Source organism: Podarcis tiliguerta (assembly GCF_965153285.1).
Source record: "Podarcis tiliguerta genome assembly, chromosome: 3".
Lineage (NCBI taxonomy): Eukaryota > Metazoa > Chordata > Lepidosauria > Squamata > Lacertidae > Podarcis > Podarcis tiliguerta.
The window spans coordinates 26,507,444-26,533,465 of record NC_139536.1 but is presented as its reverse complement, the minus strand read 5'-3'; the positions used below and the strand labels follow the sequence as shown (position 1 = coordinate 26,533,465).

General features: G+C 40.6%; 1 protein-coding gene across 5 annotated transcripts in view; it reads right to left on the bottom strand.

The window, feature by feature from the left end:
* Nucleotides 1–26,022, bottom strand: part of KCNK2 (potassium two pore domain channel subfamily K member 2) — a 125,565-nt gene that overhangs the window by 46,744 nt on the left and 52,799 nt on the right. For all 5 annotated transcript variants that reach the window (XM_083433358.1, XM_083433359.1, XM_083433362.1 and 2 more), the window contains exon 3: nt 19,135–19,246. In XM_083433358.1, coding sequence (XP_083289484.1) covers nt 19,135–19,246 — 112 coding nt within the window. The remainder of the gene's footprint in view (nt 1–19,134; nt 19,247–26,022) is intronic.

Here is a 26,022-nt window from a genome sequence, read left to right as displayed (position 1 = left end):
GATATATCATCGTGATTTATTATTATTATTATTATTATTATTATTATTATTATTATTATTATTATTTTATTGAATTTATATACTGCCCTATACCCAGAGGTCTCAGGGTGGTTCACAGAATAATGGTGCTCAACAAGTGGACTCCCAGCACCTTAAGGCATACTAGAAGAGGAAGTATAGCAAAGCAAGCAGCTAAATGGACAAAAAGACCAAAAAAAGAAGCACCAGAGACTAGCAAATCGTCCCTGAACTTTGTAGCATGATACAGTAGAATAGCTTGGCTCCTAAAGTTTTCATTTAAATCCTGTGCAACTCACTACTATGTTGAATAATTTTCTAGTCAAACTTCAGCTTTTCTATCATAAAGATGGACAAAGCCAGCTGATTGAGATACATTGCATAAAATTACAGAATCAACAGTGTTTTCCTTCTGCCACAGATAGAACATTACATCTCTTATTCTACCACCCTCCCAACCTTGCCTTTGACATCCTAAGCTCTCAGCAAAGACTCTGAAAAGTTACCTCCAGAGGACCAGTTTACTGAGTATTTATCCTGATTTGTGTGCACAAAGCTTGCACAGAGGTTATATGGTGTGTGCCATTTATTAAGTATTCATTTGTTTGCGCAGAGTTTATGTGACTTCCTGTCCAATCAATTGTGAACCCACACTTTCTAATGCATTTCCCCATCACTTTCCCATAATAAATAAATCTGATTTTTTTTTGGGGGGGGGGGAGTAGGCTGGTTGCACAGGAGTGCCAGAGTGCTTTATAATCCACATTATTCTCAAAAACTTAAATTTGCCAGTATGCAATTGAATCCCTCCAGCAGAATAGTTCCCGTCTAGAGGCTTTAAAAAGACATATTCACGCAGCTCAGATCCCCAAGCCAGGAGGTTTGATTCCTATCTGTCTACCAGCTAAGAGTTAGGTGCCCCTGCTACTATATTATTAAATTCTATGTTTTAACTGGGGGTTCTATTGTATGTTGATGTTTTGTATAGCATGATTTTAATAGGTGTTTCAGAGCCACTTTGGGAACTAGATCTGGCTGGCTGAGAAATGGAATAGAAGGAATAGTAAGAAAATGATGCAGGTGGCTAGCTGCTGTCAGAAGGGGACTACTTGCTGGGAAGGGTGGAGACACTGGCAGAGGAAGGGGTGTGGTGGGGGTGGTCTGCCCTGGGTATCACCCCTGGGGGGGGTAACATCACTGTGCCACCCCCCTGGGCCGCTCACCACAGGCGACGCCCCCTTGGGACGCTTGCTCCACCCCTGCAGCAGCTAGCCCCACCTCCGGGTGCACAGCATGTGACTCACTCTAGGTGCTGGAACAGCTAGCTCCGCCTCTGGGTGGAGATTGATCTTAGTGGCTCCTCCTCTCCATCTACTATCTGAAATGGATCTTCATGCTGGTAGAAATTGTGCTTTGCAGGAGATGACTTGAGATGCAATTCATGCCAATGCAACAAAGCCATTAAAATCAACAGGAGCTAAACAGCTACTGCAATTAGTTAAGATTGCCTCAAGAAGATTTGTGGGATCAGATGCTCCTAAGCAAAGCATTTATCGTACCACATGGGAGATAGTTTAATACAAGGCATCCACAAGCAGAAAAGACACCAGTAATGAGAAACTGTGACTACACAAAAAGAAGCTTCGACAGATGTATGAAGACTATAGGTTATAAGTGAGGAAAGAGAAAGCTACCATTTGCATACAACATTCCTGGATTGGAATGCTGAGGTGTAAGAACTCCAGAGGAGTTTAGCTAAGCAGTTGTGGGTCATCCATTCTGCTAGGAAGCCATTCTCATATCAAGAGAGATGGTAGTATCGTAGATGTTATTTGTATAAGGGACTGAACTTCTCCCACAATGCAGTTGTAACTAAAGTATGTTGTCCATGTGATTTGAACTCAGGGGCAACAAAACCATATGCTTCCTTGTCTGGAAACTTATTTTTTCAGAAAAAAACTGGCAATCAAATAGGATAGCACAGGTGGTTGATGAGCCACTATCACAAACTTTTTTCCAAACAGCTGCTCTGCATGGCAATGTAGTCAACTCAGAATGCAAAATGAGCCATTACAGCATAACCACCATCTGGTGCACTGGCCCTATAGAGAAAAAGGACCAGTGCCTGAGATGCTGTGGAATGGGTGGGTGGGCCGAAATGGCACTGGGACTGCTTCTACACTGCATGTTTTCACTGGAATTGACATAATTAATTCAGTTATCATTGTCTTGTATTCTGCTTTTTATAGATGAATTCACTACAAGTTGCATTAATGGTAAATTAAACTTTATTTTTTATGAAGCCTGGAAGTCTGCATACAGTAGAAACTAACTTCTTCAGCCAGGCCACAACTCTGAGTCAGCCCCCTTGGCCATAGCTATGTTTCCCCCTTGTCATTCTTCTGTCTTTTTGAAGACTTGATTTGCAGACATTTTTCTAATAGCCACCTATAGTATTTTAATGGTATTTTATGTTTTAATGCTGTACATCGCCATGATATTTAATGACATGGCAATACAAAATCGTCAAATGAATGAATGAATGAATGAATGAATGTCAGTACCAGCCTGTCCAGTGTGGACTGACAAAAAGCTATTGAGTTATCTGGAGAAGAAGGTGGTTCATAAGACAGGTGAGGATGTTGCTGGTGATGCCCTATTTTTGAGGACCCAGGTGCAGGAAGCATGGAGCTCATCTTGGGACAAGTTAAGGTTATAAATAAGACACATAAGGTCAGAATTGCATTAAAATTGGCTACAACGTTATTGACTACTGATGTAAGCTAGTTTTGGCTAAGGCATCAGGTATGTATCTGGTATCAAGCAACCCACCTGCTGGTTGATCAGTAAGGTGGATCGACCCTGAGTAGAGGGTTGCCCCTTGTCATACATCAAGTAGAACAATCCCAACATTCAGAAGGTTACCATGGCCCATCAAATCCCTGTGTGGACCAAGCGTATCCTTCCTGGACCCTTTTATTGGGGTATCCCATGTCTAACAATCCAACCCAATATCTTATCAGGCTCTAGCACTGAGTAAACTTGAGAGCAGCTGCAGATAAGGAAATAAACTCATGCAATGTTGCAAGATTTTCTTGCTGGAGCACAAGACCAACCAGATTGTGGCGAACCCTTTATTTACATTTTGGTATTTGAAATAGACATCCAAAAGCAAGGCCTTTTCAAGTGCATTATTTTTCTTGCAGATTAACATGTTACTTAAGACTACCAGAAAAATTGTATGAAAGAATATGTTGCAGTTCTGTTGCTGAAACTAAGCAAGCTTTCCCCCCCCCCCATGTGTAAATTGCCTGGCAACTGTACTTAAACTACTCTAAGCTCTTTAGGGTAAGAGCAGGGTAATAAGCAAACAATCAAACAGCAAAAACCACCAGCCCCTTCCCCCAAGAGACATCCAGGAGGAGCTTGTTCCATTCACAATCCCTAACACTTAATATCCAACCATGCTTAACCAGATCTCACAATACCGCTGTGATATCTATGGATGAGGAATCCCTACACACAGCAGCGCTTGCCATTCTGATGAGATAATTTTATACTTCTGGCCCTTAGCCATAGAAAGTTTATGGATTGTATTCACCAGCACAACAAGGGCAGCTCTCACAATTAAGGACCACAAATCACAGGAAATGCAGCAGGCACCAGAACAGCAGCAAAATATATTAATACTAGTTGAGTCATGTAGACAAATTATTTGATAAAGAGGTAGGTGAACTCCTTAGACAGGCTAAGAAATGGAAATTTTAAAAAGTGCTGTTGGAAAATGATCACGATAGTAAATTTCAGCCCCAATGCAAGTTAGGAAGGCTGTTCTCCAAAACAATTCTATCTCTTAGCTACCACTAGCACAACAGCATGTGGTTGAACCACAAATAGCTGTATAAAATAAAAGTGACAAGAATGCTGGCCTCAGGAGAACATGCTTCCTTCACTGCACATCCTAAGCATCCATCACACGAGGTTAAATGACTTGACACTACTACATTACTCCAAACAAAGAGATAGGCATATTCGTTTTCCAATGCTAAAAGGGGACTTCTTGTAAAGAGAATGGGAATTTGATCTCTGTAGTACAGTAACACCATTTGTCCTTACCAGAAACTGACTCAAATGCTCTTCTGTGAGCAAAACAGTGGTCCTTACAAGGTGGCTTCCATAAAAACAAAAACACAACACCCAATATCTAAAGTACAAGCAAACCATCATTAAAATAGCACTATCGTCAAATGGCAATGACATAAGCAATATGAATAACGATCTTAGCATCATATTGCAGCAAACCAGTAAAAACAACATATTAAATAATTTCAGTGACAATATATTAAAACGATTTCAGCATCCATTTAAGTCAACAACAGTATCTTTAAGGAAAGGCAGCTCTAAACAAATGAATTTTCAGAGCCCGTTTGAAACTTGAACCAAGGGTGCCATAATCACTTCAGCTGAAAGAGCATTCCACAAACAGGGAGCCAAGGTTGAAAAGGCCTTTTATCCTCTGTCCATTATCTATTACTCTCAGTTGTCAAACATACTGAAGAAATATACTACTTTGCCAGAGCATCTACTTACACATGCCTGGTATTCAGAGACTCTGAAACAGTGAGACCTCTGCTGATATAAAAAAACTAACTATGCAAACACCAACAGAGGAAGATGTTTTGCCTGCAATCTTATTCAAATTTACTTTAAAGTGTTGCTAGACTCATTGGAACTTATCTGTAACTAAATTAGATGTGGCAACTGTTATGCATGCAGTAATCATAGCAGGCAATGTTTTAAAACCCTGGGTTGCAATCAGCTAAGGCCTACTCAGAGAAAACCCACTGAAATTAATAAATCCAAGTTATTCATGTCCATTAACCTCAATGGGTCTTCTCTAAGTAGGACTAACATCAAATGCCACCCTCAATTATATATGCTGACTCTTTTTTAAAAGCTTAAGATTCCTGTGAAGTTGAAAAAAGTGCATGTAATGGTCAACTAAGATGTTCCCTCCCTGCTAAAATGGAAGTTCTTGTGTTTGCATGCATGAGATAATAGTAAAAGGTAAAGGTACCCCTGCCCGTACGGGCCAGTCTCGCCAGACTCTAGGGTTGTGCGCTCATCTCACTCTATAGGCCGGGAGCTAGCGCTGTCCGCAGACACTTCTGGGTCACGTGGCCAGCGTGACAAGCTGCATCTGGCGAGCCAGCGCAGCACACGGAATGCTGTTTACCTTCCCACTGGTAAGCGGTCCCTATTTATCTACTTGCACCCGGAGGTGCTTTCGAACTGCTAGGTTGGCAGGCGCTGGGACCGAACGACGGGAGCGCACCCCGCCGCGGGGATTCGAACCGCCGACCATGCGATCGGCAAGTCCTAGGCACTGAGGTTTTACCCACAGCGCCACCCGTATCCCTTATGAGTAAAACACTCTTATGAGTACTTATGAGTAAGACACAAGAGAAAATGTTAACCACACACCCCGTCATAATGCTGAAACCCATGGGCAGCCAATGAAGCGGAATGTTGGGAGGATTTAAGACAGACAAAAGGAAGTACTTGCAATAAACTGTTGAGTTTATTGCAAGAAGCAGTGATGGCTCCTACAAGAAGCAGTGATGGCTACCAACTTTGTTGTTGTTTAGTCGTTTAGTCGTGTCCGACTCTTCATGACCCCATGGACCAGAGCACACCAGGCACTTCTGTCTTCAATTGCCTCCCGCAGTTTGGTCAAACTCATGCTGGTAGCTTCGATAACACTATCCAACCATCTCGTCCTCTGTCGTCCCCTTCTCCTTGTGCCCTCAATCTTTTCCAACATCAGGGTCTTTTCCAGGGAGTCTTCTCTTCTCATGTGGTGGCCATATTGGAGCCTCAGCTTCACGACCTGTCCTTCCAGTGAGCACTCAGGGCTGATTTCCTTCAGAATGGATAGGTTTGTTCTTCTTGCAGTTCATGGGACTCTCAAGAGTCTCCTCCAGCACCATAATTCAAAAGCATCAATTCTTCGGCGATCAGCCTTCTTTATGCTCCAGCTCTCACTTCCATACATCACTACTGGGAAAACCATAGCTTTTACTATACAGACCTTTGTTGGCAAGGTGATGTCTCTACCAACTTAGACAGCTCTAAAAGAGGATTGGACACATTCATGGACGATAAGGTTATCAAGTGCCTATGAGCTGTGACGGCTATGCTCTGCCTCCACTATTGGAGGAGGCATGATTCTGAATACCAGTTGCTGGGATCACAACTGGGGAGAGTGCTGTTGAACTCAGGTCCCACCTTTCAAGCTTCTCATGGCTGCCATGTGAACAGAATGCTGGAGTAGGTGGGCCTTTGACTGAAAGCCCAAATGGTGGTCATGCTTTGGCTGTAATCTCATCCACATTCACCACCTGAGTTCACTATTAAGGAGTGGTAAATCATCATGAGTAGATGGCATGGCTGAATGAAGAATTTGCTGTATTTTATTATCTGGTAAGTACATTGTGTGCCTTATGTTATATAGCTGGTAGATTTTTCCAGTAAGAAACAAGAGAGAAAGAGAGAGAGAGATATCACCCTGCTCAGGGAAGCCCTGAGGTTTGCAGAAGTACCAAAAAAATCCCACCACCAAGCACATTTTTAAAAGGTAGAGTTTCCTCCTTCCTCTCACCATCCAGAAAAGTCCCAGAGCAAACAAACATATGCAACAGCCACTGAATGCAGAGTGACCGGGGGTGGGGGGAGGCACTGCTGAGGTGCGCACACACCTTTTTGTTGCAGGTCCAACATGTACCGGTATGTAATAATAATAAGCATGCATGTGCAACGATCCTTCTCATGCAATTCACAACAATAAACTGCAAAAAAAATAATAATCATATATCATGAAACAGTACTATAAAGCAGGAGAAGCTGGTTTTTAATGCTCAGGTAAGACGTTCAGTCTGAAAATGCCAGCTGTTATAGAAATTGGTGTACAAACATGTCTCTCTTGGAAGGGAGCATTGCTGCTGCGTAAATAGTTGGGTTATCCTAAAGCGTTCAACATTGGAGTGGTTGAAGGGGGAGGTTTTACTTCCTTTCTAGCCCTGGAAACAAAGAGCATCCAGCTTTCATAATATTCAAGCACTGTCCAGACCTACTATAATAAATACAGCTATTTTGAGCCACTGCCCTCCGTAGAAGGACTCCAACCTAAAGTGGCAAGCTTGCTCAGTATCCCAGATCCACATAGATATTTTATTTATGCAAAGTGCAAGGCATTCTATTTTTAAACATGGTTTCAATTAAGGCAATAACTTTGTGACCCTTGAAACACTTGGATGCGTACTTAAATTTGCACATTTCAACATTCTTGGCTGAAGGGTCAAGGCCTTGAAAGACATAACGAAAAATTAATGATTTGGTGAATGAATGAAACATTCTTGACATCGCCAGTTTTACCTGGATGAGGAAGACAGAGGCTTGTCTCTTTGCAATCTTGTGTTCGTCCCTGCCCCCCTCAGCAATAGTAGCATAAGGCACTTTCACGTTCCATTGGTTGTTCAGAGATATGTTAATATAAATGAATCAGAGCATGAGATGTGGAAAATAATGTCTTGAGCTATGTTTTCCAAAATTGCTTTCTGACACAATAAAAGCTACCAAGGACCATTCTAAAAGTAATTTTGGATTACTATGGGGTTTTTGAATTCAGTAATAATTTCGGAAATCTTTTGAGCAGCATTCTACCCATACTTGAATGTCAACAGAACTGCAGGCTAGCCTGCTTCAGCCAGGGGTGCCATAAGGAACCCAAAAGCGCTGCTCTCTTGAATGGACAAGTCTGCTCAATTGCAGGGAGGGGGAGTGCTATACACCTTTCAACTCTTTTCCTTAAGAAATATCGGTTACAAAATGTAATACAAAAATTATATACCATACAAAGACGAGAAAAATCATTCAAGTTACTCAGTTATTGCCTCTCAGTCTGATTTCCAAATATGCAAATAAGGGATGACCACAATTTTGTAACTACTGTATGATAAAGCTACTCCATTCTTGCATAAAATTACTTGGGATATTCAGGTCCTTTTAGAAGTCTTACTTGGTGAGTGAGTTTTTCAGCTATAACTATGTTCCATAAATTTCAATACCATAGTCCAGCATTCAGAGCCTTTGAGTTTTTCCATTGTTGGGCTATAAATGATCTAGCTACTGCCACCAAAAGATAAGCAAATCCTAAGGTTGTATACCCACGATGGGTCCCCCTCAAAGACAATTCATTTATGAGAGCAGATTTGGGGTGTACAGACCAGCCCACCTCAAGCAGCTACCTCCCCTGAATCTGCTACACCTTTCTGAAAGGACCGCCAGGTACCTGGCCCAGTTTTGTGCTGGGTGCCAAGAAGAAACAGTACACTGGCAAAGGGGAAACAGAGACCTCCCAACTGCTCAATGTTGCTGTTATGTACTGAAGTTCTCACCCTGGGCCAGCAGGGGGATGCTGTAGATAGTTTTCACTCAGGTCCGCATATGCAAATAAGGAATTGAAAGTGACGTTCAGTGATTGGATAGTTACAGAAAGTTGTTACTGTTGCCATGTAGTTGAGCTTTATATAAGCAGGTTGGCTGAATCCTTCAGCCCTATTCTGTTCTGGCCTGTGAATAAACAAGAGCTGTCTGAAGAATTGCTATGTCATCTGATATGTTCACCCACAACTTAATAGTTGCCTTGAAAAACCCCCTCAAAAACTAGAAGTTTCTTGTATTATTGTAAGTTACCATGGAGACCTCTCATCTGGCAGCAAGGTACTCTGTAAATGTTTTAAATAAACAGATAAATATTGATAATGCAATCTGCAAATTGCAGATATGTGTAGCATTCCCATAACTGGTTTTAGAGGTCAGGGTAGAATAATAATGGAAGGCACTGTAAATCTGGCACGTCTGCCTCATTTGCTTTCCTGGTGTTTGGCAGCCAAGTTGCCTCATGTTTAACCGGACTTGTCTGTGACGAGGAGACAGACGGCTGCCTTACTGTCATAAAAGCAGTTTCCTCTTTTTATGATTGTCAGTTAAATTTGGCATAGGTTGGAAGTTTTCTTCCCACTTCTTTTTGTAACAGTACATCACTTTATTATGCTATCCATATGCTAACACAGACTTTTAAGTGGCATTAAGACCAGGGAATACTTTCCATATTGATTGGTCTACAATGACTCCCCTCATGTTGCAGGGGATTCTGGGCTGTTTAAGCTAATCCCAATGGTACTCACCAACACCACAAGTAGATTGAGAGTGCACAATGTAAAATACCCAACACTCCTCCATGGCTACATACTCCATGGGTGGTGGTAGTGGAGGAGGACAACCTTTTTTTCAAGGACGTTTGACCACCATAATTGATATTTTCACTATAGTTCCTCTGATAAGCTTCCTGGAACAAAGTCTAAAACATACTTTTGTAACTCCAGCTATTTTACAGCTATGAGATCACCCCAAGCTACATGTTTGTTGACACCATCAGTGAACTCCAAAACAATGATGAAGTAAGATTTCCCTTTTGCAGCCCATTTATAGCATTTGTTTTCATTCCCCAATGGAAGTTCTGAAGCTTCTCTGAAAAAAATTATAATTCTCAAATGAATAATTTGGAGTGAAAGGAGGTCTGCGTGAGCTGGATTCAATATATGCTTTGTGCTTTTATCTTCATGGATGGAGATCTGTTCCTGGCTTTATATTCTAGTTTTAGAACAAAAAACACTGTTTGCTATGTCTGAACTAAACAGGATGCACATGGCAGTCAAAAGCTGCTCAACTCTGTAGCAATGCAGCAACTGAGGGCTTATTCACACTTGCCTTTCACCTTGCTGTTTCCAGGCACAGGTCCACACTTAAGGCTTTTGCCCCACAGCTTTCTCTGTGAAAATCCATTCTTTAGTGCTCAATTGGGGCAAATGTCAATTTGGGTTCTCCACAGATTGCCATTTGTTCCAGTTGAACTTTAAAAAGCGGGTTTTCGTGGGGATAGCTCTGGAGCAAAGAAAAAAGGCAATAAAGGGAACTTGGACACAAAACTTTAAAGAGTGGACACCACCTGGAAAGAATGGAGGAAAGGTAAGTGTGGATGAGCTCAAGATGCCATCTATAGTTTCATTGGTAACTGCTAGGCAGAACTGCTATAACAGTAACCTTTACATCAACCTTAAATCATGGGGTGTTCAGAGGTCCTGCCTGAACTTTCTGATGAGGACATGCTCAGCTGGCATGGAGCATCCATATCAAGGGCAGCGTGTTAATTGGTCCCCAGATTAAACTGCAGATGCAGTTCTCAGTTGGCGCATAAACTGGCACACAATTAAGGAACATGTGCATGCAGGACTTAAATCTCTTCCCCCTGCAATCTATTAGCACATGAAAAAATAAAAGAGCCTTTGGTCTGGCATGTTTTGTTTTGATCAATTATCCATGTGACTGACAAACTGCAACACTATCTGCTTCCTATTCATTAAACAGATGTCTAAACTGAATTATAAGCTATTACATTGCACCTTGTAATTATATATTTGCCACTCAGGGTTCATGACTTCCACAGCATGTGATAAAAAGGGACAACTCCATTTTAATTAGCCCAGTGTGCTATTTTTAGAAAAGTTTGATCACCTGCAGGACAGATTTATTTTTTATTTTTTTAAAAAAGTGTGTGGGGCAAGTTAATGGTTACATTAACCATGCACTAAGATGGCATAAAAAGACAGGTGTGCAAACATGCAAATGTTTAAATCAGAAATTAAGAATAGCTTTGTAAACTTGTAAGGTATCAACAAAAGGCTATAGCTGGCACATCTGTGCAAGGATTAGAATTGGCACATTAGTGATTTCATAAAGCATAGGGGACAGAAGGTACCAGCAGTTCTAGTTCTGAAAACATGGCAAGAATCAAGCAAATAAAGGATAGATTTACTTCAGCTCTCCTATAAAAGCCACTACAGTTTTTGAGAGCCCTTTAACTGGGGTTTGGAGAAGTATTTCTTCCCAAATGCAATGATGATTCAGAAGAAAAGAGTCCTGAACCATTAACTCAAGAGAAAATATCCAAGTTTCAAAAATTCAGTTACTAAAAATATATAGAATATTAACCCAGCTTTTCTGACCAGTGCAATCCTATCCCTGAGTTAAGAACTGAATAAGGATAGGTACATTTGCTGGTACATTTTATCATATGTAGTAGAGTAGCAAAGGGATTTTGGGAGATGATACATGAGACGGCAAAAAAAATATTTCAGAGGACTCTCCCAAAAAGACCAGAAACTTTTCTCCTATGGATAATTGGACTTGATGTACCAAATAATCAAAGGAGTTTGTTTCTGTATGTGACTACTACAGCAAGAGTACTATATGCCCCAAAATGGTGGGAGGATGAAGCTCCTACGAAAGAAGAGTGGAAGTTGAAATTGATGAAATATGCTGAATTAGCAAGTTTAACAAGTAAAATAAATTAGAGAACAAGACGAGGCAGCCTTCAAGGAGGATTGGAAAATGTTTGTAGATTATTTTTAAAATTATCATAAGCATGTTAAGATGCTTGCAGGTTTGGAATAAGCTCAGCAGTAAAAGTTTTTCTGAGAATAAGGTGGAGGAAGAAGGTATAGATTATCTATAAAATGCAGCAGCAATAGATAATTAGAGGAAACTATGGAAGGGTGGAAAGGAAGTTGATTATCTGGGAATTATATATCGGAAAAGGTTTGACTAATTGTATTTCATTTTTGGAATATAGATATATATTTAAGTACAGGATTCCTAAATCCCTTATTGTAGTACAGTTCCAGCATAGTTGCAGAAGGATAGTGAAACTATGACATATGATTATGGGAAACCTGTGGTCTTCCAGAGGTTGTTGGTCTCCAACTCCCATCACCCCTAGCCAGTATGACCAGTGGTCAGGAATGATTGGAGTTGTGGTCCAGAAACATGTGGAGAGCCACAGGCTCCCCACCTCTGCTTTAAGGTGTGAGCAGATTGAGGTAGCCAAATTTGCATTATGTTATACATTTTTTGTGAGAAGCAGAAGCTTTAATTGGATTTTCTGCCTCAAGCACCTAGATCATTTGTGTGAATTGATCCTTGCTCTTTTCAGTGTTGGACTATAACACACCAATATGATCTGGGACTTCAAATGAAAACAAAAAAAGAATGCATATGAGAAATCATTTCAGGGAAAATCAGCATTACAGAATTGGGATACATCCAGAGATACTTGAAGCATGCCATGTTGGATTATAAGGGTCTTGTTAAAGTTTGGTCAAGAACCCAAGTATCCAAGAGGAAAGAAAGAATGCAAGAGTTAGTCAGGGTTCAAGTGCTGTTACTGACTGTAAGAACTTTTCTGGAAAATGTGTTGCGTCTCAGAATTCAAAAATAGAGCAATCTTAGGTGAACAACCACTTGTCGCTATACTCAAACAAAACCACAAGCCTGCTTGACAGAACCAGTCATGGCACCACTAAAAGCAGTGCATATTTAGCTTTATGAATTCTTTAGGGCTTCTCTTCAATGCCTGCTCAAGAAAATCCTTCAGCTGCTGCTTCATAGACCTAAAGGGAAGTATATTACCACTGAACACCAGATACTAGTGGTGGCTAAGACAATCACATCTGCTTGCGAATGTCCTTGAACAATGAGCCGCCCTAGAAACAGAATGTTGGGCTTGGGAATTCCACCAAACTCAGTGCTAACAAGACAAGTTCAGATTACAGCGGTGGCCAGGAGGGCTTTTTACCACTTTATTCTGGTGTACTGTGACCCTGTGGCAATGCTTTAGTTACCCGTGCACTAGCGACACCAGCCTAGGCTACCATGTATAATGCAGTTTTAATGATGGCTTGGAAACTTCAATCTATGCAAAATGCAGCCAACAGGGTACTGCTAGGCGCTTGGCGGTAAGAACGTATGATATGATAACTATGTTGTATCAGTTACAGTGGTTGCCAGTGCATTTCTGTGCTCAATTTATGGTGCTGGTGTTAACCTTACAGCCCTAAATGGTTTTGGACCAGATGACCACCATCCATATCAGCATTCCTGCATGCAGAAATCAACTTCTAAGAACTTGTATGCCCACCTGTAAAAGCATTCATGCTTACAGGCACAAAGGAGAAGGCTTTTTCAGTGGTGCCCCCCCCCCCATTTGTGGAAATCTGTTCCAACTGGGATTTGACAGGCTCTCCACACCTGCTGGAGTTGGAAGTGTTAGGAGGCTGCTTCTGGTATGCATTACCTTCCTTGGACCTATACTTAGTGGAACATTCTATTCTCCCCCACTCACCTCCAAGGTTGGACACTGAAAATTCTGTTGCTATTTGTATTGTTTTGACTGGTGTATTTTATGTATTGTAGTATTACTGTATATTTATTTTGTATTAATATTGTTCACTGCTTTGGGGACCTTAGGCTGAGAAGTAGTATATAAATAAACCACACCATACAACACGATCTCACTACTATGTCAAGATTTAGCTTCTTGCATCATGCAAAACACCTCATGGTTATTTTGTGTCATTTTTTTTTATATATACATATTGTTATAAATATGCTCAATTTATATATCATTGTAAACTAGTTTAAAGAAAGCCCCCACCCCAGAAGTTATTGCTTTAACTATATTGAATAAATAAATACAAATAACTATGTTTCAAAAGGTGTGGTCATTTTTTTAAAAAAAGACCTCCAAAATTTCAATTTCAGAATTAAAATGCTTCAGAGTTGTTTTTTTTGTTTGTTTTCATATCAACTGTCAAAAGCCCATATTTAGAACCAAAATTTAAGCATGACAAAATTCCAGCTCTGCTGTAGTAGGTAATAGCTTCATGATATAATGAGCTTCTAGAGCTATTATCAACTGACACTTGCCAGAAAATGTAGATAATTATCCCAACACAGGCTTATTGTTTTGCTACTTGCACATGCCATGCAACCTCAGGGAGCACCCTCTTCCCATATATTCTCCAAATGGACATATTTAATTTGACCCTTGCTAGCCCTTTACATTCCAATATGTTACTGGGAGGGGATGGGGGGTGCCCTTTTCTGGAATCTGTAAATACAGCTTGGAATGTGTCATTTAGGAAGATTTGGGGGGGGGGTATAAGAATGTGATCTTTGACTGCATGAAACAGTGAATGCAAGGTCAAAAAGAATCAATACTCAAGGAGAAAAGAGGATGTTGGAAGGGGAGAGTAGTTGAGAATCATAAAAAGAGAAACAGCATAGATATACTAAGATATACTAAGAATACTGAAGAAGAAGAGGAAGAGGAAGAAGAAGAGGAGGAGGAGGAGGAGGAGAGATTATAATCTTTGGGGTTTCATTCTTAACTATATTATTTCATCTTTGTCAGTGACTAGCCCTGTTTAACATATTTGAGACGTTATATTGCCTCAACTTGGAAAAGTGACTATACACACACACACAATTAGTGCTTTTTTCTAGGGGGACACAGGGGTACACATACCCTTAAACATTTTCTGAATCTAAGTTTGGCCTCATTGAAGGGCAGTATTTCAATATGAGTAGGAAAATGAGAGTACCCCTAAACATTTTTTTTAGGAAAAAAAGCACTGTATATAACAGAAGGTTGTAGCCTGTTGAGCAGGTGAGCAAACTCAGCTGCTTTACTTGTTGGTAAACCATTGTTTCCCTTGAGAAATACGTACTAGCTTTCAAAACACTTCAGAACTGAAGATACTATTTTGTCTGTACTGCCACTCTGTTGTACCCCCCCCCCCCCTCAAACCTACTCTAGCCAAGACAAGACTTCATTCCAGACTTGGTCAGTTTCTGCAAGAAGAGTGGCAGGGAGAGACAAAGAAAATGAAAGAAAGTTACCCAAATCAGTATAACTCTGCTCCCTCACCATAACCACCAAAACCCCACAAGTCTTGTTTGGATGGAACGGATACTTGCTTATGTGGTCACATGTGCAGTGGTCAAGATAAGGATGGGGAGAATCCCCATAAGCTCGATTAGGAATTACTTGGTATTTATTTATTTAAATATTTCCCACCTTTGTGCCTCATTCCAGGCGATTACAACTCATAACGATCCGCACAATTGTTTTCAAATTACATGTACTCCAAAACAACAACAACAACAACAACACTTGAACCAGGAAAAGATGTAACATAGCGCACAGTGACTCCAATGGAGTGTCTATATGTCTAGCACAACACACCATGATTAAGGCTGCAATCCTAAGCACACTTTCCTGGAAGTTAGCTGAACACAAACTTTCTTTCTTGGGAGTAAAGCACCACTGAACACAACAGGACTTTCATCTGAGTATATACATGCATGGGATTCTGTTGTTAGATCTTCGCTGGATGTGAAGTCAAGCCTGCTTTATTGTTGTGAGGTTTAAACACTTCCAGCAAAAGAAAAGTCCACAACCTCCACCCAAGGCAGTCTGTTCCATGCTCAAATAGCTCTTTTAATTTCATTGTACACAGGTTGTACATTGACAATAAAGGTATTATTATTATTATTATTATTATTATTTGGAAGCTTCTAACGTTTCTAAGTCCTGAGCATGGATGATGTGTGTTTTAACTGATTTTATCTATATTGTACCTTGTGTAACCTTGTTATGCACTACAGTGTTAGGCAGCATATAAATTGTTGAAGGAAACAAAATACATTGCCTAAGTGACTTGGGGCTGAATCGGAAACAAGGTCAGTTTTCCAGTTGGTGTCCTCCCAGTTCAATAATGTGATAATTGGGTCTTAGAACTCATGATCTGAAAACTATTTCCCTGGATTCTTTTATCAGGCAGAATTTTCACTTGTTCAAAATGGTCAAGTAGAATATTTGCCTAACATTTCACAACACTACAGTTCATTCAGACTTTCCCTTGGCACTTTGCTTAATAAAGTGGTACTCAACATATGCAAAACCAGAAGCTGTAACGTAAGCTCTCTCTTCCTCTTTCCCTCATTAACAGGACAGTTCTGGCTTCCAGAGAACATAGTGTTGCAACATTTTGTGCATTTTTAAAGGTAGCTTTTGTTCCTTGCACCAATGAGAAGGATGTATCAAAGGAACTTGCATCAGCATAATTTGGAAGATTTGCTAAGTGTACATAACCTAGTTTATGTGAACATAGCTAGTGTACTTAGCATTCTCCATTAATTAATGAAAAGAGACTTTGCATGCAAAATTATCCAAGAGGTGAGAAACAGGAGCAGATGGCATGATGGGGCACCACTGCTGACTTGACCTCCGATCTGGTGCATCACAGATCCTTACCAAGAGAAAGAAGGGAGAGTCAGCAAGGTTGGAGCAGTAAAAGTGCACCTGCAGGAGAATCAGACTGAGGCTGTACAAATGCAGTCGTGGAGCCATTCTCACTGCTGCCTCATCCCTCACTCTTCATCTCCAGGTAAGCATCAGTGACACAACAGACGCCACAGCAGTCCATTCCTAGTGAAAAAATGTTAGTGACATTCTCATGGGTGGGGGCAATGTTTCATTTGTTTACTTTATCTCCAAGTGGACAACAGGTCTTTGTGAGTGGATTTTCTTTCAATCTACAAATCTCTCTGCTGGTCTGCACTCTGCAACCTTCCTGTGTGATTGCCTTTCCTTAAAGAAACCCCATGACATCTTCAACTGCAAGCATATGTGTCTGATGCCTGTTCACCGTTATTTTTTTAAGCGAGGTCTTTTTACATTGTTGATTTTTAAAAGCCTGTGCAATTTTTTTAAGGTCAAAGGAACAGACGGGTTTAAAAACAAAACCAGTGAGTAGCCCAATCCCATGCTTTCATTAGCCAGCCTTCCTGGTTTCCCATACTTCAATTAAAGTTGAGGAACGAAGAGAAAGATGTTATGAGGCAACTCCTTCCATGGGTTTTTTTTTTTTTTCAGATCAGGAAACTTAGGCAGCCAGCGCTGTAGACATGTTTAATTGAAAGAAAAATCCACATACATCACCATGCCCACCTCACAACAATGAAGAAACCTTAACTCTACCTCCATCAAACTTTTGATGCTAATACATACAAGCTCAAACTTAATACATATCAGCTCAAACTTCTGAGCTAATGCATATAATTGTTCCAACATTTGAAAATAAGAGGAATGTTATGATCTACTATCACATGCTCAAACACTCCATTGGCATCATTCCCATTCTCATGGCTACCACAGTTCTTGCTTCTACTGGCACTTCAAGTCCTGATTGCCACATTTTTGTTTACACGCAACAGACACTGTTACAACTGTTAGGGTTTGTACGCATGCAGACCTAGAAGCTTCAGGGCCTCAAACAGCGTGATCAGTTGCAAGCAGGACAGGCCACACATCAAACCACTGATACCCAGCTCAAATTTGCAGCTCTGCACATATTTCATATGAATGCAGTAAAACCCTGCCAGCAGGAAGAGGGTTAATAGTACAATTCCCCATTGTTCAGCTGAATCAATAAACTACATAACAAGATAGAAAATGTTCTGACCTCAGAAGAAATGCTTGTGCCCACAGGGGACATAGACTAGAGAGAGAAACATTATTTACAATAAAATTTCGTTTGAACTCATAGACCAGGTCTCTAATCACAAATGTGGATCTACAAGGATTTACTTTAGTCTGCTAAGTGCTAGCTCAAACCTGCCATCAACCATGGCATACCTTCCAGAATGCCAATAATTGCTTGCTATCTTTTTAGTTTCAGGACTTGAAGTAGCTTTGCACGACCTTATATTGTAAAGACCAGAAGAAAGCTGGAGATCGTCACACCTAGTGTGGGATTTGAATTTATTGCAAAGCCTCAGGAGGAGCTACCATTAAACATACATTATCCTATTCAATACTGAAGGCTGTTCCATATTCAAAGCAACTGATGTGCATTAGTGACTGTAGGGCATTCAGAAGACAGTTTAAGCAAGCCAGCTCTAAAACAGGTTGTTATAGAGACAATACTATAAGCCCAGACTGAGGCAGCTGCCTCAGGTGGCAGAATCCAAGGGGCACCCGCACCACCACCAGAGAAGCAAACAGAAGTGGCCGTGGCAGCTTCCGGTTTCTAGCAAAATCTTGTGAGAGTCCTGCAGGTCAATGTCACAGGGCTCTTGCAAGATCTTGCCAGAACCTGGAAGCTGCAGCCGCCTGATCCTGGAAGTGAGGCTTTGGCAGGGGCAACCAGAGGAGTGAGTAGCACATAGCATGCAGCACATGCACAGAGCAGCACTTTCACATTTTGCCCCAAGTGGCAAAATGGGCCAGGTCGCCCCTGCATCTACCAAGGGTTGCATGCCCTTAAACAACTGCCAATCAGTTACCCTGAGGAAGCTAATGTTCAATAATATTTCTAGTGATCTTTTTTCCCAGTTCCCTTTCTTCGTGCCATTCATAACATTGCAAACTTCTGCCTCCTTCACAGGGAAGGGGGAAGTCTACACTCCTCCTCTGTGTGTCCATTTTGCTGTCAAATATGGAGCTGCCTCATCCCTCATCCCTCCTTCTCTGTGACTGGGGCAAAATGCATATTTAAACACATGAACCTGCCATCATTGTGTCTAGTTTGGCATGGTGCTGCTGTCCATTGAGCATCTGAAGTGAAGGATGCACAACATGAACAAGGTTATGAAGAATATTTGTCATGAGCTGTTGCACACTACTACAAGCCTAATACAACCCACTATGGTTAAATTTGAGTTTGCCTGCTACAGCTTTATAATAAAAATGCATTTCCCAAACAGGCTGATTACTTAGAATGTTGAAAACATTGAACATATATATTAATTCTAGACAATATTTGTCTAGAATTATGTCACTTCTAGAGACCCAAATCTACAGCTTAAAGCACAAGCTATCAAGTAGTTGGTGTAAACAGTGCACTAAGGAACTGCCACCTTCACCTTTCATATAAACCTACTTTCTATTAAAGTTTTTATATCATTATTGAATCTTATAAATGTAAGTGTGCATGTCTAATGAAAACTGTTGTTGCCAACATATCTGAACTTAAAATATAAAAGCACTATTAAAATAGACAAACAAAATCTGCCAAACGAAAACATATATTTTAAACTAAATTTGTTTTAGGTAATACACTCTTCAAAATAGAATAATAAGTTTTATCCTACCTATGGTGGTAATAACAGTGCCAGCAAAGAAGAAGGAACTTCCCAAATCCCAATGACTGTTAGACGTGTTTCCTTTAGGATTGACTCCTGCATTTATTGCTGCCACTACTTGCTGCAAGTTTAAAGAGATATTTGTCAATATTTGTCAATATTTATGAAACATAAACAAGAATGTTAGAATACAGTGTTTTGTATGGTTTGTGAAGATAAAGTAACTTTTCAAATGTCAGCTGATAAAGAGAGAGACAGACAGAAATTTTGGGTGGCGTTATTCAACTGGCTTCACTTTTAGCAGCATCTAACCTAAGTTTGAAATATAATTAAATTCAAAATATTACTCATTTTTGCAACTCTTGGTTACTTTTCATGTCTTATATTGCTACGAAATCAAGGGTTTGATTGTTGTGTCCCTAGAGGTTTAATGCAGAGGCTAACTGTTGATGTTAGAGGGCAGAGAAAGCCTCTAAATTCAAGTTTCCTGAAAATTCTCTTGATCCTAACTGAGAACTATCACATGGCATTTAATGGCTATTATACAATGCAACATATACTTAGAGCCTGGGAGATCTAACAGCATAGCATTTTGTTTCCTCCTCTCTTGCTGTATAGGTCACATTTTGCATTCCTGGGACTCCAAACTGCCTGAAGCTTCCATCTCTGATCTAACACTAAAGGCCATGGCTGGCTTTGATTATTGTGGCTAATGAAAGGCACTTTGAACAGAAGCGTGATACACTCTAGAAAGTCAACAGGTGCCAGGTAAACCTCCCCCTCCTATTGAGTGGTTGCTTCATGGAAGATGGTGAAAACAAAAACATATGCCTGGGTCAGAGGAGGCAAGTGGGAGAACTTCTGATATTTCCAGGTTCTTGCAGAGAGGAAGGTATGGAATGGAGGGTATCATCATAAGAGAGAAGATGGCAGACACTTAACATCGGTTATTCCTGCTCAGACACCTAGCCACCCACACCCACATACGTAGAGACTTGAGTAGCCATGATGTTTAGATACCACCCTGCCACCTGATGGTGCTCTTAATTAATGCCAAGAAAGCAACTCTCATTCATTATTTCATCCTGGATGAGGTAGCTGGCCTGGTGTGGATTACTGAGACCTAGCTGAGCATGCTAGGGGTTTTGTGACCTTCCTGATTTTGCCTGCCTGGGTACTCAGTATAGCAACAGTACAGACCAGAGGGGAGGCTTGGCAATCATCCACATAAATTCCATCATTCTCACCAAGAAACCAATCCATCTGGGAGCTGGATGTAAGTGTTTGTACTTCAGTGTCAGATTGCAAAGACAAGTCTACCACCCACCTTACTGCACAACCTCTTCCCGGACTGAGCAGGCAGAGGTGGTTCTGGTAATATGTAGGAGAACCCCATGAGAATAGCCTTGGGAGACTTTATCAATAAGAGGAAACTGCATAGTGCAGAATGAGGCTGCCAGGTTGGTGACCATGTGTAACTATTCCTGAAAGCATCCCATTGGCTGTCAGTAAGCTAACAGGTCCAAGGCAAGGTGTTAGCACTAGCCTTAACTGGCTTAGACTATTCAGGTGCAATCCAAAAAAATCCTGTTCACCAAGGCATTTGATAGAAAAATATACTGTTTCTTGTTATTTAACTGTTAGCATATTCAACTGCTTTTAAATGCACTCTCTCTCTCTCTGTTTGTCACACACACACACACACACACACACACACACACACAAACCTATCTATCATCTATCTATCTATCTATATCTATCTATCTATCTATCTATCTATCATCTATCTATCATCTATCTGTTTTATTGTTTGCTAATTAAGACTCCTTTGGGAGGAATGATGGGATTGAAAATAAATAAATAAATAAGCAAGCAAGCAAGCAAGCAAGTAAAATGCATATCTGGGATTTTGACACTAGGAACATATTTAGGGTTAACCTTTTGAAAGACCTGGTCGAGTTATGCTTCTGTGAATAAAAACTCTGAAACCACAGGTTTCAATGTTGAAACAGCCAATAAAATCAATGAGGTCCTACACACTAAATTGTATTTATGCACTTGCCTGCTTCATTACTCATGATTAAAACAACTCTTGAGAGCTGTCTAACTTGGACCGAAGTAAATTGCTTTATGGATAAGGATGTCCTGTACATTTCTGGAGAAAATACTGGAATATTAATGTCAATGTTACATATTTAAGATTTTGAATAAAATAAAAATACATGCTCAAAACAATTTGTTTGAAATAAAGATGTTCAGTGCAGCTGGAAAGTATAATAAAGAACGAACTTTACTTTTCATTGCTTCATTGAGAACTGATTTTTAAAGCTGTATCACAAAAGAGTGCTAACTTTATTATTTATTTATTTATTTATTTATTTATTATTAACTTTATTAACTTAGGTAAAATCCTGCAGGCCTAAAAGTTCCTAAACCTTTATTTCATTGAATCTGTAGTTGCACACTTGATAAATGCTATTTTAGACACCAGTTCCAAATTTTGCATTAAGTTCCACTGATCTGGTTTTAATGGAACTCATTTCAAAACAAGGGTGCTTAGATTTACAGACTTGCACCCCCGATCATGGAAACACTGGGAGCATATCCACATCAGACCCATTACACAGATGTAAGAACCACTCATTTCAATTAACCTCAGGTCCAATTTACATGTAATGAAAAGCGAGCAAGAAGAACCGCCCCATATAACATTGCATGTGCCTCGCTTCTTATACAAACATGTAGCCTTGCCTCTGTCAGCGCTGTAAGAACACCAGGGATTACCAGCCCAGCCAGATACTTTAATGGTGTGCTACCACTGCACATATAAAAGCTGAGGGCCCAGCTTAAAATACAATTTTAGGCATGGATGAGTAATTCTTGCCTACCCAGCACCATGTTAAAAAGGAAGCCTTTCTATGTCTACATACTTAGCATCACATCCCTTTGCACCAGGTTCACTTGTAGCACCACAAATAGGATTTATTCACTTGCATACAAACTCCAATATTATTTCTGGTACATATTTGCACCAGCCTCGGATTGGGACACTAATATGCCCTTTCCTATGAGTAGTTGTGCTTCCAGAATAGCTCATGGGGTAGACAAAAGGCATATACTCCACGATTCTATTCTCTCTCTGTCTGTGTGTATTCTCTGTGCATGCACCATAGCTGTCAACCTTCCCTTTTTTTGTGGGAAATTTCCTTATTCCAGCGCCATTTCCTGATGCTTCCCGCTGCTATCCCTGATTGTTAGATATCCCGTAGACTGTCCCCCGGACAGGTGAGGCTGCTGGCCCCTTATTTTCGAGGCTGCTGTTCCCTTATTTTCAAATCTGAAAGTTGACAGCTATGGCATGCATGCACACAACTTTTTAACCCAAAGGCCCCAAAGTGATAAATACTATATCAATGCAACAAAACATACAATCAAATTACAATCAAATACAATAAACCAGTCCTCAAAATAACAATATCGAACAGATACTAAATATGAATATATGGAAACAAAAAAATAAAAGAAAGCTTTCCCTAGCTAAATAATTAAAGGATACTATCCCCAACCCAATATCCCATACACTTAGGGTCCAGAAACCTGAGCAGATTATAAACACTTGAAAAGCTTGTCCCAGTTACTTATCCCGTTTCAATTATTATCCATTCTCTTTTAGGCCACGTAGTCCAACCCTTTGCTTGATGCAGGAAATCCAATACTCAAGCATCCCTAACAGAGCAGGAGCAGCTGGTGTGGTGGAGGCAATGCTGGGGAGCTGCCTTGCCAATACCAATCCATAGCTTACCTGGACAGACACTGGGCTGTGCAGCAGTGAGGTCAGCGCTGTCTGAATGCACCAATAGAATGGCTCCATCAGCCCTGGCCTCACTGCCACCCAGTCCCAGCTCCAACTAAATAAGCTACATCAATGTCAGTGTCTGGAGGGTGTTTCTGTGGCACTGCCCCACCACACCAGGTTTCCACTGAATGTTAGACTGAAAGGGCCATAGCTCAGTGGTAGATTATTTGCTCTGCATACAGAAGCCACAAGTTCAATGCCCATCGTCTCCAGGTAGGACTGGGAAAGGCCACCTGTCCAGAAGCCTAGAGAGCTACTGAGACAACACTGAGCCAGATGCACTAATGATCCAACTAAGCAGAAGGTAGGTTTATATGCTCCTAAATCTAAATTCCTCTAAGTAAAGTCCGTTAGATCTAGTCCTGCCCTCTGGGATGGCAGAGAACAAGTGTATGCCCTTCTCTGCTATGGAGCTATTGGTGTATCACAGTCATATAATAATGAACAGTACGGATAGCAATTCCAAAAACCAATTTGTACAACAATTCAGTTCATTCATAATTCTGGCAGGCAGAGATATCTATTTGTAGTTATCAAAGCATTTTATACCACCTTTCAGCACCAAGAAGGACCACTGAAGTGATTGACAACAGCAAAATCCCAATATGCTTAAATAGATAAGTCATAACTGGGCTTGCCATTCGTCAGGAAAATTCCTGACATGTCCTGGTTTTCAGGTGTAGGAATATGGCAACCTTAGTCATAACCCCACAATACATACTCAAGCATTTGGGGAGTTTATTTAGCTAAACTGGATCTACATAGGTCTTTCTCCCAGCTGAACCATATGGGTATGTTGGGAGCAATTGCTAAAGAAGGGGTCCAAGAGCTCAAGAAGTTCTTAGGATTCTGATCACGTGTTCCATAGCATGGCTATATAATAATACTAGCATGAGTCAGGGGGACAAAGTCACAGAGAACTTCTCCAGACATGCCCAAGGCTTACAAAGGCACAGTGGAGCCCACTGTTTTACTTTCAACAGGATAACTTGTTTAAAAACCATCTCATGACATGAAGCTTAGGTTTCTGGTCAATCCAGTCCATTCATTGCCTTTGAATAAGCCACATGTTTGACACTTTCTAACAAAAATATTTTCATTCATGCACTGCTGTAAGAGCCACCAGCATCAAAAATTCTGCCCATGCATGTAAAAAGTTAACTAGGGAATGTTGGCCAGCACAGTGGCACTAATGCTGCCCTCTTGATACTGACATTGGTGATACTTATCTAGACCGTATGCAACAGGGTGGTGGGCCTGGGATTGTGTGGGCATACCGATCAGAGCACCAGATTGGATGTGCTAGCTTGCCCACTCAACCCTCACTTCGTCACTGTCCTGCGCTGCAGCCACACCATCAAGCTAATGCCCTAGGTGTACCTGTGCTTCACTGCACTGAGTGCTTTCGCTCTTAACAGCAGGAATGACCCAGAAGACAGTCCCTTCTGCATTACACTCTACCCTTTCCCTTTCTACAGCATCCATGAGTGTATAGTTAATAGAGGAACCATTCGTTTTGGAGGTTTGTAAGAAGTAGGAAAGCATCTGTGCAGGGTATTGATTTAAAGCAGCCGCCACACAACTGCTTCTTTCGCGGAAGCTGGATTGAGGTAACAACTAAAGTAAAGTGCGACTAGGCATATTCTTATATTTTTATTTTTCAAACTTACACATTACACTGAGGATACTGTTAATAGTGTCCCAATATTAACTGCCCAAGTTAATGGAAAAAACAAGATAATATATATATATATATATAAAGCAACTGAGCACTAGCAAACATGTGGTCAGCTGTTTGATTGTTTGTTTTTATTTATTTGCACTCTACAAATTCAAATGTGTACAGACTCATTTAAAGGCATCCACATAACCTAATCTGTTTGTTCACATAGCTGTTACCACAGCAGGGCTTTCAAAAACGCAAGTGGAATTTTGTCATGTGATGGGGAAAGTGGAGGATGTATGGAGACATGATACATGTGTATTCTTGAGGGACCTTTACAATACTTAATGCAGGGATGGGAAACCTGTGGCTCTCCACAGAGATGGAATTCAGGATGGGACCAGATAGGCCCAGCCAACCTAGTTATTTTAAAGGGCAGGCCCTGACTACCTAATAGCTTTGTTATCTAGGAATCACAGTACATTTTACTTGTGTTATGTTTCCACTACTCAGGTCAGCTTTCCTCAACCTGGTTTTATACAGGTAGCCTACAGTCCACCCTTAAAGATGTTTCTTACAGCTATATTTCGTGTCTATGTGGAAAATCATGACTATATCATAAATCCCTCCGCCTAGAAATTGCAACATTCTCAGTAGGATTACACAACAAACTATTAAACCAATTGCACTTTACAGGACACATTATTGCATTATCAGGCATTACAATGCAAACCACGCGTTTTTAAACAACTCACTGGCTTTCCCATAAGAAAGTGGTCACCCCACTTGCGACTTTGGCTATACTACGCATAATTGTGTGTGTGTGTGTGTGTGTGTGTAGCCACAGGAACCTATAAAATTTGATAACCCATTAAATCATTTAACTTCAGATGTATTTGACGCTGTGATGGATCACCATGTTAAAATAAGTCTCCCTGGGGAAATACTACATTAAAATGAAGACAGACATAAAAGGTCAGTTCCTCAAGCTGTGCATATTTCTGTTTGATTTTACAAGTGATGATTTAGCCTGCGGTTACGTGCAACACATTCCAGTTTCTAACCATTTATATCAGTGAAATCCCATTACTTAGAAACCAAATCCAGCATGGCTGTTCCCACTGGCTGACCACTTGCTTGTCCACCATCTTTCTTATAGCAGTAATAGCAGTAGAACTAATGGCACAAGGCCACTGAAGAAGAAAACTTCCATGAACAACTCATTCACTGCAGGAATGCATATGATCTAAACTTCTGAAAACTGAACCTGTCAGAAAACTAGTTCACCTATGCACACATTTAGAGAGAGAGAGAGAGAAAATGTTGACATACAGTGGTGCCTCGCAAGACGAAAAGAATCCGTTCCACGAGTCTCTTC